The 17773-nt window shown below is 43.9% G+C and overlaps 1 protein-coding gene across 1 annotated transcript; it reads right to left on the bottom strand.

Annotated features, from left to right (window-relative positions):
- Nucleotides 1-11011: 11011 nt before the first annotated feature.
- On the bottom strand, nt 11012-12692 carry LOC112146110 (serotonin N-acetyltransferase-like). Its single transcript, XM_024271766.2, has 3 exons — nt 12465-12692; nt 12074-12228; nt 11012-12002 (listed from the first exon to the last, which is right to left on the bottom strand). The coding sequence occupies exons 1-3, from the start codon at nt 12619-12621 to the stop codon at nt 11634-11636; spliced, it is 681 nt and encodes a 226-aa protein (XP_024127534.1). The 5' UTR covers nt 12622-12692; the 3' UTR covers nt 11012-11633.
- Between the last annotated feature and the right edge of the window lie 5081 nt (nt 12693-17773).

Here is a 17773-nt window from a genome sequence, read left to right as displayed (position 1 = left end):
AAAGAAGTGAATGAGGTCACTGTCAAATTCATGTCCCTAAATTCAGCTCTAACATTCTGCAGTTCCTTAAATGACCACTAGAGGCTGGTGTCAGATGTTGACTTCCATGCAAAAATGTCCATTTACCGCAAAATATATACAAATCCAATACGCAGTCAAAAACTTTTTGACCTCGCTTTGTTAAAAAAAACTATATCAGTTTTTTTGATGTCGTTAACCCTTTAACACCAGAGCTCCAGTGTTTATGTTCTTTGATTTTTTTAATCATTAACACGATCAATGTAATTCCACCCCGCACCTGCACCTCAGAGACCTGGACACCCCCAGGCTCCGATCTAGATTGATCCCCTGCTAGATCTTAAATCTCTGGGATCCCAGTCCTGGCTTGGAGAGGAGACCGCCGGGCCCTGGAGACTGGCACCCAAGAGACAAGACCGCCAGCCCCCCTCACCAGGGATGGGGTAGGGGACAGAAGGTTGAAGGTCCCACCTTCCTTGCGTGTTTGCTTGTTAGAGTGTATGTTTGTGGTGTTAAAGGTGTGTGTACTAAAGGGTGCAGTTAAAACTGGTGAGAAGGCCTTAACAGGGCATTTCCTGGTTGCTCGCAGAGATGCCCCGTCACCGCCCCACCAAGGGTCCTACATGTCTAAGGTGCAAATAAAACCAAGGGGAGGGGTAAATCTATGCAGCGGCCACAGGAGGGGGCCACTGGCAGGTAGTCCACCCCCCGCAGCGCACTGCAATACAGACACCCTCCCCTTCTCCCTATTGCATGTTTGTATGAGGAAGGGGATATGTTGGGGTCAGTTGGCAGTACTGACCCCCGATGGTGGACTGCCTTCCCCGCCCCCCCAGCGTTGGGCCCAAGCTTCCCCAGCCCAGGGGCCCCACCCCCCGCAAGGAGGGAGGAGCCAAGAAGGAGCCAGTCCCAGGGACAGATCCCAGCCCCCGCCCCCAAGAACCTCTCCCGCTGGTCAGGCACTAACAGGACACAGGCGGTCAGTTGTATCAGTAGAGACTGCAACCCGCCAAGACCCCCTGGTCCCGTGCCTAATGGGACCTCCGCTCCCCACGGACAGCGCCCCCACCAGACGGGGCCAAACCCCCACAAGACCCCGCCGCAGAGGCGGGCGCCGCCCAGAGCAGCGGCAGGCCCCAAGAGGGGCATTTCCACCCATGCATTTTCTTAATCCCTTTAGGGGTCATGGGGGTGCCGCAGCCTGTCCCGGCTAATGTTGGACGAAGGCGGGGTAGATCCTGGGCAGGTCGCCACAGAATCACATCCACACACTACGTTTCCATGTTTATACTAAAAAATGGTTCAGTATGAAAATCCAATCTAAAATGATAGGATAGAGCAAATGAAATCTGGATTTAAAAAAGAAAAATTGTAATGAATTTATAGACTAATATTTGGCCTAAAGTTTTGAGTTGTTTTGTTGCAGAAGGATGAACCTCTGACTAGCTCCTTCTAGAAAGCATGACTCTGCAGAAGGATAGAGATGTGTCTGCTCAAGGCTCCATTCAAGCAGATCTAATCACTGTCTGGATCCAGCTAAACCACCCCGCACTGCAAGAACCAGTTTGATTTACAGACCTACTAAGGTACAGGGAACATGATCAAAATTATTGATGGAGAGATGAATGCAGCAAGCTGTATTTGGCCAGAGAAAATGCTAGAACTGATAGTTCTAGCATCTTTAGTTCTGCTGAAATTGATGGCTGAAAATGCTGAAGCTAATAGCTGAAATCACTGAAGCTAATAGCTTAAAACGCTGAAGCTAATAGCTGAAATCACTGAAGCTATAATAGCTGAAAAAGCAGAAATTGACAGCCCGCTAAAATATTACCTAAATGCCAAATTAACAAAAAAACAAAACAAACAAAAAAAAAACTCAAGTTAGCCAAAACATATAGCATTTGCCTGAAAAAATAGCTAAACTTGAAAAGAACTTAAATGAAAAAACACCTAAATTAGCCAAAACAGCTAGCATGTAAATATTAGCCTAAATCCAAAACAGCCTAAAAACAAAAATAAAATATTCTAAATTAGCCAAAACAGTTAGCATGAAGCTGAAATATTAGATAAACTTCAAAATAGACTAAAAAATCTTAATAAATGCAATGATAGCCAAAAATGCTTGCAAAATACTTTCAAACTTTAAAATCGTACTTTTTAACATAAGTATGAACAATAAAAAGGCAGGAATATTATTCCAGAATAACTTAAATTTAAATCAATTAAAAAGCTTTCAATATTTTACCCTCCATAAAAAAAATTTTTTTTAGAATTATACAAGTTAGAAATAAGTGCAAGATAATATCAGGCCTTTAATAACAATACAATAAAATGATCTGGAGGGCCGGATAGAATTACCCAGAGGGCCGGATCCGGCCCCCGGGCCTTGACTTTGACACTTGGCTTAATCCAACCACTGACCACAAGTGGAAGAAAAATTTTTGCTATCGTTCATGCTTTCTGAAAAATAAGTTTAGAATTCATTATTTCTTTCATGCCATGTGCATTTATGAGCACAACTGAAGTGTGTATCTGTTGTTTAATCGTTAAACTGAGATGACACGAGCGCCGAGCAACAGCTGCACCGACGCAAAGAGACGGCACGTGATGCACATGACGGCAGATTGCAGCTCTTTGTTTTCCCACATTACTCTTATAATTATAGAGCACATTGCTAATGGCCAAAATAGAAAAAAAAACACACAAGCATCTGGATTTTCTCTCCGTTGCTCCACAATTGTTGATGTTTCATCTAAAATAAATAACTTGTTTTTAAGGTTCACTATTCTCAGATCTTACCCTGCTTTTCCAATCATAGTACAGTCAACGTTCGAAAGCATCAGTCAGGTTAACAACAGCCCTGGTTCTCTGTTATGGCTGACGTGCTGCATCCGTTGCCTGCCCTGTTCTGATCATCTGGCAGGTGGAGACCAATCATCTTGATCAGCTTCATGCAACAGAAGGAACCACTCATCTCTACCCCTTTGCCAGAGCGTCCGTGGAAAAGAATCGGGCTGGATCTCTGTGAATACAACAAAAATAATTACCTCGTAGTATCAGACTACTACTCCCGTTTCTTGGAAATACTCCATCTGCCATCTACTACAAGCTTCCAAGTTATTCAGAGACTGAGAGGCACATTTGCCAGATTTGGAATTCCAGATGAAGTGGTGAGTGACAATGGACCTCAATTTTCCAGTGCTGAATTCACAGAATTCGCAAAAGAAATGGATTTCAGACACTTGACATCAAGTCCTCACCAACCCCAAGAAAACGGCCAAGCGAAGAGAGCGGTGCAAACTGCTAAGAAGATTCTTGGACAGGAGGATCCACTCATCGCTCTCATGTGCTACCGGTCAACCCCGTGCTCATCTACAGGAGTCAGCCCTGCAGAGCTTCTTATGGGGAGAAAGATTCGCACAACACTTCTCAACTCGGAGAAGAACCTTCAACCAAAGGGGCCAGATAGAAAGGCTGTTTTCCAAAGAGATGCAGCGGAGAAGACCAAACAAGCCTTCTACTACAACCGTCGTCATGGTACCAAGCCTCTTCCTGCTCTCCGTCCAGGGGACACGGTTGTTACCAAGCTGGATCAGGAAAAGAACTGGTCAACACCAGCCGTCATTTCAAAGGAGATCATTACTCCACGATCATACCTCCTGGAAACACCACAGGGAGTGGTGTTCCGCCGTAACCGTCGTCACATCCGCAACGACCACCGACAGCATGTTGCTACCTCCACCCTTTCAACTTCAGCTGGGACCTCTGAGGAGGAACCTCTTCCTTCACCCAGCGCTCCAGCCTTGGAGACGGAGCTCTCCGTTCCACCTCAGGTCATCAGTACAGCAAGTTCTCAAAGACTGTTTGTACATGTTCTGGATGTGTATGCAAACCTGTTGAGAGACTCAACTTGTGGTCTCTATGCAGTGCAATGTACACATTATGGCCTTTGAGGGGGAAGAAAACACAGAAGAAGAGAGGACGGAATACAAAGATGGACTAAGTTATATAGATGTTTGAAAAGTGAATTTTGAATGAGATTCGTTGATGATGCTTCATTTCTTTTGGTAACTAATTTGTTATGGCATCGGAACCTTTACTATATGTCGTTTATAGTTGTATACGGTTCTACCATGTCCTATGTTGACTGAGAGAGAGACTTTATTTTCAAAGTTACATGTTTGGTTTGGAGTAATTTGAATTTAAAACTACGTTTTAAGAAAAAAATAAGTTTTACGCATAAAACAGGTTACAGTATAATTTATATTGTTTGAAAAAAAAGGGAGATGTCATATAATGAGTGATAAACCTCAGAACTGTTGATTTACGACACTGAGTGACGTGTGATTTACGACAGTGAGAGAGTGCCGCAGCTGTATGGAGTGTGTGTCTGGAGGACTGAAGCCTATTAATAAACAGTTCTGCTTTCAATCATCAAAATATTGCCACTCGTCATTCTACAATGTTCTAATGAACTACTACATTTGAGTAAAATGAATTAAATCTAAATGTGTCACCTTGGGCTGCACGGTGGCGCAGTGGTTAGCGCTCTTGCCTCACAGCAAGAAGGCCCCGGTTCAAATCCCGGCTGAGGGATTTGGGACCTTTCTGTGTGGAGTTTGCATGTTCTCCCCGTGCATGCGTGGGTTTTCACCGGGGACTCCGGCTTCCTCCCACCGTCCAAAGACATGCTTCATAGGTTAATTGGTGACTCTAAATATCCCCTAGGTGTGAATGTGTGTGATTGAGGCCCTGAGACAGACTGGCGACCTGTCCAGGGTGAACCCCGCCTTCGCCCATCAGTAGCCGGGATAGGCTCCGGCACCCCCGCGACCCCAGAAGGGAAGAAGCGGTCAAGAAGATGGATGAATGAATGTGTCACCTTTAAGAGTCATTTTTTGAGTGTATGAATCCCTTATTTTTCATTCATTTGATAATCATTTTTAAACTAAATTTGATAGTTTCTTTTAAGTTAACTCCAACTCCATTTCTCTTCCCATCTCCACCATGATAGAACAACTTGAACCCTGCTCCTAAGTTTCTAGCCTTGCTACCTTTCCACCTGGTCTCCTGGACACACAGTATGCCTACCTTTCTCCTCTGCATCATGTCCACTAACTCTCTACCCTTTCCTGTCATAGTTCCAACATTCAAAGTCCCAACTCTCAGTCCAACACTCGTGACTTTCCTCTTCTTTTTTTTCCTATGTTTAAATGCAAAACACATTTTCCCAAACTCACATTTGGACAAATGTATTTTTGTTTTTGCATTAGTGTGACGACATTGACACAAGGAGGAGCGTGTTCCCAAAAGTTTGGCGATCTACTTGACTGAAGATCCAGACTCTTTCTTCAAGGAATATTTTGTAAGTTTATCTTTCTTTATTACCCAGCTTGAAACAGACCATTTCACACCAAAATGTTGTTTGATGAGACGCTGTAATCATTTGGTTCAAACCTCTGTCTTATTCTTGAGAATTCTTCAGAAGAACCTGACACTGGAGGTCACTTTCCGTGTCCGGAATTATTATAACTTTTTAAGTTTCACACTCCGAACAGAGGGCTCCAAGGTCCACTATTGCACATGTAAACCCAGTCACGCTAAGAAGCTCTTTTCTTCACTTTGGTGCTCTCTGAACCTCAGAAGTTTACATTTGATTGCAAGTAGTGACTTTATGTTGTAGTGTGACCATTTTAAAACATTTTTAAAACACTGTTGTTATGTATATTCAAGCGCTGGAAGCTCCGCGCTAATGCTAGCGGACCGGCGATGTTGATGACGTCATCGAACAAAAGTCATGTCCAAAATATTAGACACTATTTTTTCATCACCCTCCGTTTGGAGGAAGCACGGAGGGAGAAACAAAGGGGGAGGGCTAAGGGGGAGGGAGAAGGGGAGTATTCGGATCGGGCCCATGAGTGGATCCTCACTATTTGAAGACAATGACTTCATGGATGTATTACCGCTTCAATTTAAAAAGACTTTGATAATATGTGCAGTATTAATGGATTTAAAAACTTGAATGTAGTTAACTTTTTAGTATTATGTGATCGTCTTTGTTTTGTGAAATCCAGTTTTTAATGTTAAAATAAGGTTGAACTTTAAGGCTGCTTGGAAACCAAATGTTGCACACTACAAGATTTTTCTCCCAACTTGATTGGTTGACTGATCTTTATCAAGGATTCATAGTTATCTTGGCAAGCTTCTTGTCATCCATTGTGACCCAAAATGCTTGGAATCAGTTGATTGATAAATAGAAACCGTTTACTGCAGGGCTGTTGATTCCTGGTCCTCGAGATCGACCATTCTGCTTGTTTTCCAGCTCTCCCTGCACTGCTTGCTGCTGATCACCTGGACCAGATTTGTTCTTTCAGTCTGAATGTGGATTCACCTGCCAGCAGGGCTTGGAGATCTAGAAAACAGTCAGTGTGGTATATCTTGAAGACCAGGAAAGATCAGCCCTGGTTTATTTAGTCTTGCCTTCTTTAAATTATTGTATGTACTTTCCCAGGTATCCACTTAATTAAAGCAGGGTCAGTTATACTCATTTGAAGAACTCCTTTTCTACCAAACTAAATTGTGGTAATTGGCTGTGAGGTCTTTTGAGTTCCTACAAATCACAAAGGTTTTGACATCTAAATTTGTCTCCTTTTTTGTTCCCCTTATTTCAGGATCTGGTTAAAGTCTTGTAGTGTAAAACTGGTTTTAAAGTCCACACTTTATATTTGAAAAAAAAGTGTATATATTACAAATTGATTTTTAAACTGTCAGGGTATCCATCTTCATGTATTGTGGGGACTGAGTTTTATCCACAGTTTATGTTTACATATTTTCATTTTGCAGAAGTGCTTCTATTTTTTTCTTTTATTTTGAAATATTAGTTTTACATCTAAAGTATATTGTAAGTTGGCACACTTTTGAAAGGGTTTCCTTAAACATTTAATTGTATTTTTCAGAACTGCAGAGAAAGAAAGTGTTTTTGCTGTACTCGGGTATAAATAAAATTGAGTTCAACAAACCAATTTTTATTTGATTTCATTATCGTAACATTTTTACTTCCACTGAATTGAATTAAACTGAATTGAATTAAACTGAGTTGGTTGAACACAAAACACTTCTCATGAGATGAAGCATCCATTCATCCATCTTCTTCCGCTTCATCCGGGACCGGGTCGCAGGGGCAGCAGTCTAAGCAAAGATGCCCAGACTTCCCTCTCCCCGGCCACTTCCTCCAGCTCTTCTGGGGGGACCCCGAGGCGTTCCCAGGCAAGCCGAGAAACATAGTCTCTCCAGCGTGTCCTGGGTCTTCACCGGGGCCTCCGCCCAGTGGGACATGCCCGGAACACCTCACCAGGGAGGCGTCCAGGAGGCATCCGGATCAGATGCCCGAACCACCTCAACTGACTCCTCTTGATGCGCAGGAGAAGCGGCTCTACTCCGAGCTCTCTCCTGGTGACCGAGCCCCTCACCCGATCTCTAAGGGAGCGCCCAGCCACCCTCCGAAGAAAACTCATGTCAGCCGCTTGTAGTCGGGATCTCATTCTTTCGGTCAAGACCCAAAGTTCATGACCATAGGTGAGTACTGGTTCAGCTCTCTTTTCACCACAACGGACCGGTACAGCGACCGCATAATAGCGGACGCCGCTCCAATTCGCCTGTCGATCTCACGTTCTGATTTTCCATCACTCGTGAACAAGACCCCAAGATATTTAAACTCCTCCACCTGAGGCAGGAGCACTCCACCCACCCACCGAGAGAGGGCAAACTACCTTTCTCAGGTCGAGAACCATGGCCTCAGACTTAGCGGTGCTGACCCTCATCCTAGCCGCTTGACACTCGGCTGCAAACTGCTCCAATACATGCTGGAGGTCCCGGTTCAATGGAGCCAGCAGAACAACATCATCTGCAAAGAGCAGAGAGGAAATCCTGTGGTCCCCAAACCAGATCCCCTCCGGCCCCTGGCTGCACCTAGAAATTCTGTCCATAAAAACTATGAACAGAACCGGTGATAAAGGGCAGCCCTGCCAGAGTCCAACATGCACCGGAAACAGGTCCGACTTACTGCCGGCCATGCAAACCAAGCTCCTGCTCCGGTCGTACAGAGACCGGACAGCCCTGAGTAAGGCTCCCCGGACCCCATACTCCCAGAGCACCCTCCACAGGGCACCACGGGGAACGCAGTCGAACGCCTCCTCCAAATCCACAAAACACATATGGACTGGATGAGCGAACTCCCACGAACCCTCCAGCACCCTGAAGAGGGTGTAGAGCTGGTCCACTGTTCCACGACCAGGACGGAAACCGCACTGTTGTTCTTGAATCTGAGGTTCGACTATCGGACGGACTCTCCTCTCCAGTACCCTGGCATAGACTTTCCCAGGGAGGCTGAGGAGTGTGATTCCCCGGTAGTTGGAACACACCCTCCGGTCCCCCTTCTTGAAAAGGGGAACCACCACCCCAGTCTGCCAGTCCAGTGGTACGGTTCCTGTCTGCCACGCAATGCTGCAGAGACGTGTCAGCCAAGACACTCCTACAACATCCAGAGACTTGAGGTACTCAGGGCGAACCTCATCCACCCCCGGAGCCTTGCCACCGAGGAGCTCTTTGACTACCTCAGTGACCTCAGCTTGGGTGATGGACAGTTCCACCCCAATGTCCTCAGCCTCTGCTTCCTCAACGGAAGGCGTGTCAGCAGGGTTGAGGAGATCCTCAAAGTATTCCTTCCACCGCCCGACAATGTCCCCAGTTGAGGTCAGCAGATCCCCACCTGCACCGAAAACGGTGCCTGCAGAAAACTGCTTTCCCCTCCTGAGGCGCCGGATGGTTTGCCAGAATCTCTTTGAGGCCAACCGATAGTCCTTCTCCATGGCCTCACCAAACTCCTCCCAGGACCGAGTTTTTGCCTCCAACACAGCCCGGGCCGCAGCTCGCTTAAACTGCCGGTACCTGTCAGCTGCCTCTGGAGTCCCACAAGCCAGCCAGGCCTGATAGGACTCCTTCTTCAGCTTGACGGCAACCCTTACTTCCGGTGTCCACCACCGGGTTCGGGGGTTGCCGCCACGAGAGGCACCAGAGACCTTGCGGCCGCAGCTCCGGAAAGCAGCACAGACAATAGAGGTGGAGAACATGGTCCACTCGGACTCAATGTCACCAACCTCCCTCGGTACCTGCTTGAAGTTTTCCCGGATGTGGGAGTTAAAGACCTCCCTGACAGAGGGCTCAGCCAGACGTTCCCAGCAGACCCTCACAGTACGTTTAGGTCTGCCAAGTCTTTCCGGCCTCCTCCCCCGCCAGCGAATCCAACTCACCACCAGGTAGTGATCAGTGGACAGCTCTGCCCCTCTCTTTACCCGAGTGTCCAGAACACACGGCCGGAGATCGCCTGAAATGACTACAAAGTCGATCATCGATCTCCTACCTAGGGTGTCCTGATGCCAGGTGTACTGATGGACACCTTTGTGTTCGAACATGGCTCGGGTTCAGGTCAGGGAGGCCATTCCAATCAATCACGCCCCTCCAGGTAGCACTGTCATTACCCACGTGGGCATTGAAGTCCCCCAGGAGGACGACGGAGTCCCCCGTTGGGGCACTTTCCAGTACCCCTTCAAGGGACACCAAGAAGGCCGGGTACTCTGAACTGCTGTTTGGCCCGTAAGCCGAAACCACAGTCAGAGACCTGTCCCCCACCCGAAGGCGAAGGGACACAACCCTCTCGTCCACCGGTGCGAACTCCAATACCTGGCGGCTGAGCTGGGGGCTCACAAGTAAGTCCACCCCAGCCCGTCGCCTCTCACCATTGGCAACTCCAGAGTGGTAGAGAGTCCAGCCTCTCTCGAGGGACTGAGTTTCAGAGCCCAGGCTGTGCATGGAGGTGAGGCCAACTATATCTAGCCGGTATCTCTCAACCTCTCGCAACAGCTCAAGCTCCTTCCCTCCCAGAGAGGTGACATTCCATGTCCCAAAAGCCAAATTCCATGACCGGGGTTTGGGTCGCCGAGGCACTCGCCTTCTACTGCCACCCAAACCACAATGCACCGGCCCCTTCTGAGCTCCACTGCAGGTGGTGGGCTCACTGGGGAGTGATCCCACATCGCTCCTTCAGGTTGGACCCACCTGGGCCCGTGGGAGGAGCCCCGGCCACCAGGCGCTCGCCTCCGAGCCCCAACCCCAGGCCTGGCTCCAGGGTGGGGCCCTGGTGGTCCTACTGTGCTGCCATGGCAAATGTGTGAGGAAAACAGCGTTTTTGATAACCAAGATATCGTTGATTATGATGTTTTTCCTGGTGATATACATGATATCTTTTGATTGCCTTATTTGTAACTTTGAATGAGATTAAATGTCACTTTTTACACATATCTTTGGGCAACACAAGATTGCGTAAGTTATGCTACTTTTAAAGCGTACGTAAAAAAAACAATTATGAAGACGTTGTTGTTTACGTTTTTTCTTGTGATTTGTGATACTTTTTGCTTGCCATACACAGCATAAAACTCATTCCTTACATTTTTAATACCAAGCCGTAAAAGTATTCTTGACTGAGCGTTCTGCAAAACTAATATTGGACTTTAAAACATCAGAGAAAACGAATAACAGATGAGATGTAATCAAACATGCTTAAAATCTCAGCTATTTGTGAAATGTTAAAACTCAATTGTTTTAGTGAAAAGTACATTTGACTTATTTTGATTTATTGATCTGATTTTCCTTCTTAAAATGTGCAAAATATCAGATTTAAAGTTGCTGAAACTAAATGTATCGCTAAATACTTAAATGAAAGACCATTTTGAGTGTATTTATAATAATTTTAGCTGCAATAACTGATTTCTATTGAAAATTCTACCTCAATTTTGTTTTCAGCCACAACAAAATACTAGAAAATGAAGACAATGTCACAAACAACAACAACAACAACATGCACTTTGGTTTGTAAAAATGAGACACCGCAGTTAAATTGTTGTATTTTTATTGTTCAAAGAAACCAGTAGATCTGGGATAAATCAAAGTAAAAAAAATATGTTAAACATGCTTGTTTTGGGCCCCAAACGGCCTCCCTCCACCCGCGCTTTGGGTCATGGAGATGATGACCAGGAGGGAGCAGTTCGCCCTTCAGAGGAGCCGAGCTGCTCACCTTCCAGTGGATTAGACGGTGACTGTGAGGTGGATTAAAGCTGCTGCAGAGCACAGGGTTCCTGCAGGCTGACCTGGAGAGCCACGAGCACCTGGACGCCACAAACCCCAAAACAGAACTTTTATCTTAAAAAACAGAACAGTAGAAAACACTTTATTGACATTTTGTTGCTGCAACAGGAATAAACTGAGAGGACGTGTCCTGGCCGGGGTGGAGACGCCGATCACAGCCTCTAAATCCCCCCAACGTTTATCAGACATAAACCCGCTAATGAAGCTGCAGGAGCCGCTCACTGACGTCAGCACGCAGCGCGGGAAGCTCCGACAGGTGTTAAGCAGGAAACAGCTGAGCCAACCCTCTGACATGACTACACATTACACTGTAAACGGAGAGCTCTACATTCTTATTTATTAACACAGAGACAGAGTTCACAGCTGAGGGGAGGAGAACGTCCCGCTGTCCCACTGAGAGCACGTGACCCGTCCAGTCAAACGTCGACCTGCTCGTCGGTCTTTGTCAGCGGCACAGTCAGAGGAAGCTCCGGGAAGCGGATGGCCTCGCTGTTGCGGCGCATGTAGGCGTGGCCGCTGATGGGGTACCACATTTCGGTGAAGGTCAGGTTGGCCACGGTGATGGCGCAGCGGCCCAGCACCTTGAAGCCCGACTTGCGGTAGAAGGGGATGAGGAAGTCCTCACACATCAGCATGGCTCGGCGCACGTTGGGAAGGCAGCGGAGGTACTGCAGGTAGCGCCACATCAGGATGGGGCCTTTGCCCTGCTGTCTGAAGGTGCGGTGCACGGCCAGCACGTGGATGTGGACGGTGGAGCCGCAGGGCTTATGAAGGGTCAGCGCGTCCTAGTTTCAGAAGAACACGGTGTTAACAAATAAATATAAATGTTTTAAACATGTTTGAAAGAATCTGTTACCGAGGTGAGTCGATCTTGATCCCACAGAGAGCCGATGATGAACGCCACCAGCCGGCCCTCCTCGAACCAGCCCATGGAGAGCTCCGGACACAGAGTGAGAAAGTGACGCACCTCGTCCAGGTGGAGGGGGCACTCACCTGACACAGAGATAAACGCTAATGGAGGCAGAAAAGAACAGGAACAAGATTAGCCCGTGCGTAAAGGTGATTTGGCACAGCTTTTACGCACGCTAAAAGTGCCTAATTAGTTCAACATAATTACATTTTTCTGAGAGTCTTTTCTCAAGAGTGAAATGAATGACATCCAGTTGTGGAATTGGAGTGACGCAGGTGGTTTTACGCGGCACTTCTCCAGCCTCAGAGCGGATTTACGCGCGGCGCGGCTCACTTACCCTCTCGCTCGATTTCAAAGACGCTGATGGCATCCTGCGTGTTGAGAGGCCGGACTTCGCTGGCGGGAAGCGTGTGTCTCCGCTGGATACCCGGGGACACTGAAGGTGAAGACTGCATCGGCTTGATGAAAGGCTGCGCACCCACCACTGACATCATCCGCTACGGAAAACTCTTCTGCGAGGAATCAGTCCGCGCGTCCCGCTCAGCAGGATCGCCTCCGTCGGGCCCTGCGAGGACAACTAGCTGGTCAGAGTGGGCTTTTATGGCACAGCTCTCCTGCCTCTGAGTCACAGCTAATTTCCATTTGAATGTCTGAATAAACAGAAAGTCTCGACCGTCCTGAACCCTGCAATTAACCGCGCGCGTCGTGCCTCGTTTTAGCCACAACAAGCGACCAAATGGACAATAATTACTAATAATTCCCACTGATTCATCTCCTCCTGTTTGTTTAGAACAAAGTTTTTAATAAAGCTGCCTCTCATAAAGAGGAGCTGTGGCACACGTTTACTGTCCCCATATATGATAAAAATAAACAACAGCTCCGGCGCGCGCGGGCACTTACCAAAAAGAGCGCAGATGAATGTGAGGGGAAGACTTCCAGGCGTGGAGCAGCTCTGTGTCCCTCTGCGCTTCTCTTCATTATGAACTGATTATTACTATGAGTCACATGATAAAGGATTAGAGAAGTTGTTTCCACAACTCGACGCACTAAATACCTGACGTCCCCTCTGAGAGCGCGCGGGACGTTTTGGAGGAAAGAGACGAATTTTAGCGTTAATTCTGGGACTCTTTCGTTAAGTTATCAACAGGATAATTGTACTAAACATGGAAAACAATCCTTAAGAAATTTGAAAACTCAAACTAAAACAAATGACAATGATCTCTGCAGATATGAATAACAAAAAAATGCAAACACTAAATCTATCGTGCGCGTTTCAGACACACTGATGAGATTTCCTGTAATTAAAGCTGAACTAATTGAACTTTCACTCTGGATGGAGCAGAAAATCCCATTAATAAGCCATTATTTAACTAAACTGTACTTATGTTGCTTAAAAGGTATGTTTGTCTGTATGTTTTATTACTTTTGTATGTTTAAAATGATAAAAATCATGAACCTTTAGTGTCACATACTAATCCATGAGGAAGAATTTTCATAAGTTTTTTATTTAAAGAATCGTTTTCGCTGATGTGAAAATTCTAAGTGCTTTACATAGAATAAATAAGTAATAAAACAGTCATAATGATAAAAAAACAACAACACACATATGGACGATCTTATTAAAATATCTTGTGGTTTCCTGCTTGTTGGTGTGAGGGGTCAGGAGGTCAGCTCAGCTTCGTCTAAGCACAGCCATGAGACCACCTCAGGTTGGACCGTCTCCAACCATTGACTGTATATAAAAATAACAATCAAAATAATAAAATAACTATTTTACAGTCAATGGGGGGGGGGGGTCCTCATAGCTCGATAAGTCCACTATTTTTATACTCAATGGTCCTGCAGTCTCTGAGATGTGAAAGAAGTCTCACCACAGATTTGTGTGTAAATGAGGTTTTGTGTGTGCGTAAGAAGTGATTTGTGCGTAATTTTAAAAGATTTGCATTTGTAATTAGTTTCAAACTGTTGTAATTTTAATTTGTGCAAGTTTAAATGGTATTTTTTTTATTTAAACATTTTTCATGTATGCATATAAGGTTTATTTGAGTGACAAAAAATAAAATAAAAAATACGCAAGCACAAATCCTAAATAACGCAAATAAAGTGAATTATGCGCGCACAAATCCAAAATCCCACACATATCAAGAATTATTCACGCATAAATTGGGGTGTAACCTGTAGTTTGATGTGTTCGGGTTCACGGGAGGTGAACGTGGGAGGAGTCTGTGTTGTTTTGGTCAAACCTGGAGTAGCTAGAGCCTGTTAGAAATGAAAAGTTTGTTACAGACTCTGCCACATTCTATGTCTGATGTTTGTGATGTCGTTTTCGATCATCTAAATGGACGTCTGTGACTCTTTTTGCCCGTTTGAACTCATCACTGTACGGTTCTGGAAAGCTGGTGTAACATTTTCATTGAACCAGAATGGTTTAGCTAAACTCCAAAATAGCTTAAAAATTTTTAGTAAATGCCAAATAGTCCAAAAGCTAACAGAATGACAATTTTACAAACTTTAAAACTGTAACTTTTTAACATAAATATGAATAATTAAAAGGCAGGAATATTATTCCAAAATAAATCAACTTAAACCTTAAATAATTTTCTATATTTTACTCTACATTAAAATATATTTTGTCAAAATTATACAAATTAGAAATGAGTATCTAGTTTAGATTGGTTCAGATGGTCTTCTTTATTTTGGGATTCTGCTGTTATTTTTCCTTCTTTTATATGGAGTTTCATCTCCACTGTGACTTAGACTCTCCGGATCCACTTTTATTTATTTTATTGGAGAAATGTTTATTGTTATTGTTGTCTCAAGTTTAGCTTATTACGTCTCAATAGGGGCTGCACGGTGGCGCAGTGGTTAGCGCTCTCGCCTCACAGCGAGAAGGCCCCGGTTCAAATCCCGGCTGGGACCTTTCTGTGTGGAGTTTGCATGTTCTCCCCGTGCATGCGTGGGTTTTCACCGGGGACTCCGGCTTCCTCCCACCGTCCAAAAAACATGCTTCATAGGTTAATTGGTGACTCTAAATTGCCCCTAGGTGTGTCTGTGTGAGTGAATGTGTGTGATTGAGGCCCTGCGACGGACTGGCGACCTGTCCAGGGTGTACCCCGCCTTCGCCCATCAGTAGCCGGGATAGGCTCCGGCACCCCCGTGACCCCGAAAGGGAAGAAGCGGTCAAGAAGATGGATGGATGGACGTCTCAATAGTGTGATACATATCTTTTGTGTTGTGTATCCCTTTGATTTGCTCTTTTTTTGAGCAGGTAACAAACCTTTACATCTCTTGTGTAAAGACTTTATTATGCATTAACAGTCCACACTTCAGAATAGGTCTAAAAACAGTTAATTAAAACGTACTAAGTGTTTTATAACTACATGAGTTCATCAGAAATATGGGTTTATAAAGGATTTATTACCAGTACATGTCTAAAAATGTGGTTGTATAATAATACATTTACATTCTCAAATCATGTAACAGTTTGTAACTTAAAGAACAACCTTTAAATAACTGGTTTGTAAATTATTTAATACTTAATTTTAAATATTTAATTGTTTATTATTAACATCTTAACTAACCATTAATAAACACATTATAGTAATCCTTTTTAATAATGAATTAATTGTTATCATAGCACAAATAAGCTGCTTGCTGATGCTTAATGAAGTAGGAGTGAGGCTTTATAAATGATTCATTAACTCACGCTCAACTAATACGTAACTAATGCTTCATAGTGAGCAGTTATTATAAAGTGTCACCATTTAAAGTGATCTGATGGTCAATTACGTTGGATGTTACTGAAATTCACAACTGAACTGAATTATTTGGAGTCTTGTGTTCTGATGTTTCTCGACACTTAAGATGATGCTGTTTGTGGACATTAGCTTTAGAAACAAACTGAATCTCTTTACTTTTAACTTTGTTTTCTCCGTTTGAGCCCTCCTGTGGGGGAGCGGTGAGCTGCAGACACTGGTGCACCCAGGAACCATTTGATGGTTTGAATCCCAAAATTCCAGCCTTTAATGCTGAGAGTCCAGCAGGAAGGGATTGAACCCACAACCTCCCAGTGTCAGGACAGACTGTTCTCGTGGAGACGGCTGCTGCTGCTTCGCTGTTAACGGACGGATCGCTTTCGTTCATCTCAATACGATTCCAAGTTCCTGCAAAGCAAGAGTCATTCCTCTTCACTGTCACCGAGCGCATGGCAAGAAATAGTCTTCTAAAAATGTTTATATTTATATGTATTATTTAATATAAAACAATCACTGCAGCAACTTCAAAGAGAGATCAACATTTTTCTTCTCTGCCGGGATTTTTGAAATTTTAAATCAGTGTTATAGTTATAAACATTTTTTCTTTGGATTAGGCTTTTTTCTACAACAGAGTATTAGAGTCAGTTCACAAAGAAAAAAAATTAAGTAAACTGCGACTTACTTGTAAATTTACAAAAAGATAAACGGTAAATTTACAAGAAAACACTTTGAACATTTATTAGATAGTAAGTTTAAAATTTCCTTGAAATAACTAATACATTTATGAAATAAAAAGTTGTAAATTTATGAGATTAAAAGTTGTACATTTACATGAAAAAAACTCGTAAATTTATAAGTTTTAAAGTTGTAAATTTACGTGTAACAAATCATAAAATTGTTGAGATTTAAAGTTGTAAATTTGACATAAGTTTTAAATTTACGTGACAAAACTCTTAAATGTTTAAGATAAAAAGCTGTAATTCTGCGTGAAAAAAATGTGTTAATTTCTGATTTTAAAAGTTGTAATTTACATGAAAGAAACTCGCAAATGTACAAGAATAAAAGTCATAAATGTACAACTTTAAATCTTGTAAAATTGTTTTATTTGGTGGCCTTAATACTAATTTCCTGACATGATTAAAAAGAACAAACACTTTTTTAAACCTCGATTTTTTTACTTATTTTAGGATAAAATTTTAAGCTTTTGAATCACTTCAAACCACAAAAATAGTAATTTATACATTCTTAAATTCCTGTTTTATCACATAATGATCTTAAGTAGTTTAAATTTTAGATGGGTTTTGAAATCTCCACAATGTAAAAATGAAATCACTTGACGTTTGATTTTTGCTGCGTCATGACAGAAACCAGGTCTGAACTCCAAAGACTTTATTGCATCATAAGGTCCGGCGCTGCACATGCTGTGATGGAGAGCGTCGGTACAGAGGACCGCGGTGCAACACCGAGCAGTTTGAAAAACAAATGGAGCTGAGATAGTTCACAAGAACAGAGACATACATACAGGCCATGTCTACTGCACTGCTGCTGAATCCTAAGAACTCAAAAGTACAAAAGTTATCCATAAGAAAAGTCAGAGCACCGTCTACACAGAAACGCTCACTGTTGGGGTGGTTCTGGCGGTGCAGAGAAAGCTGGAGGAAGACGTACATTTCAGAGAACATCACTAATAATTCATGATAACATGAGGAGGTTTTTTTTATTATTATTAAAATAGCATTTCTGTAATAATGCATGGTTCAATATTTGAACTATAAATGCGGCATAAATGGGTTTTTAGGTTTCAAGTGAGCGAGAAAGGCACAGAAGAGGAAGAGGAGCTGCTTTCAGCGCCCAAGAATCACAACATCGACTGTTTAACTTTGAGTAACCG

Source organism: Oryzias melastigma, linkage group LG8 (genome assembly GCF_002922805.2).
Source record: "Oryzias melastigma strain HK-1 linkage group LG8, ASM292280v2, whole genome shotgun sequence".
Lineage (NCBI taxonomy): Eukaryota > Metazoa > Chordata > Actinopteri > Beloniformes > Adrianichthyidae > Oryzias > Oryzias melastigma.
This window is presented reverse-complemented; position numbering and strand designations above follow the sequence as displayed.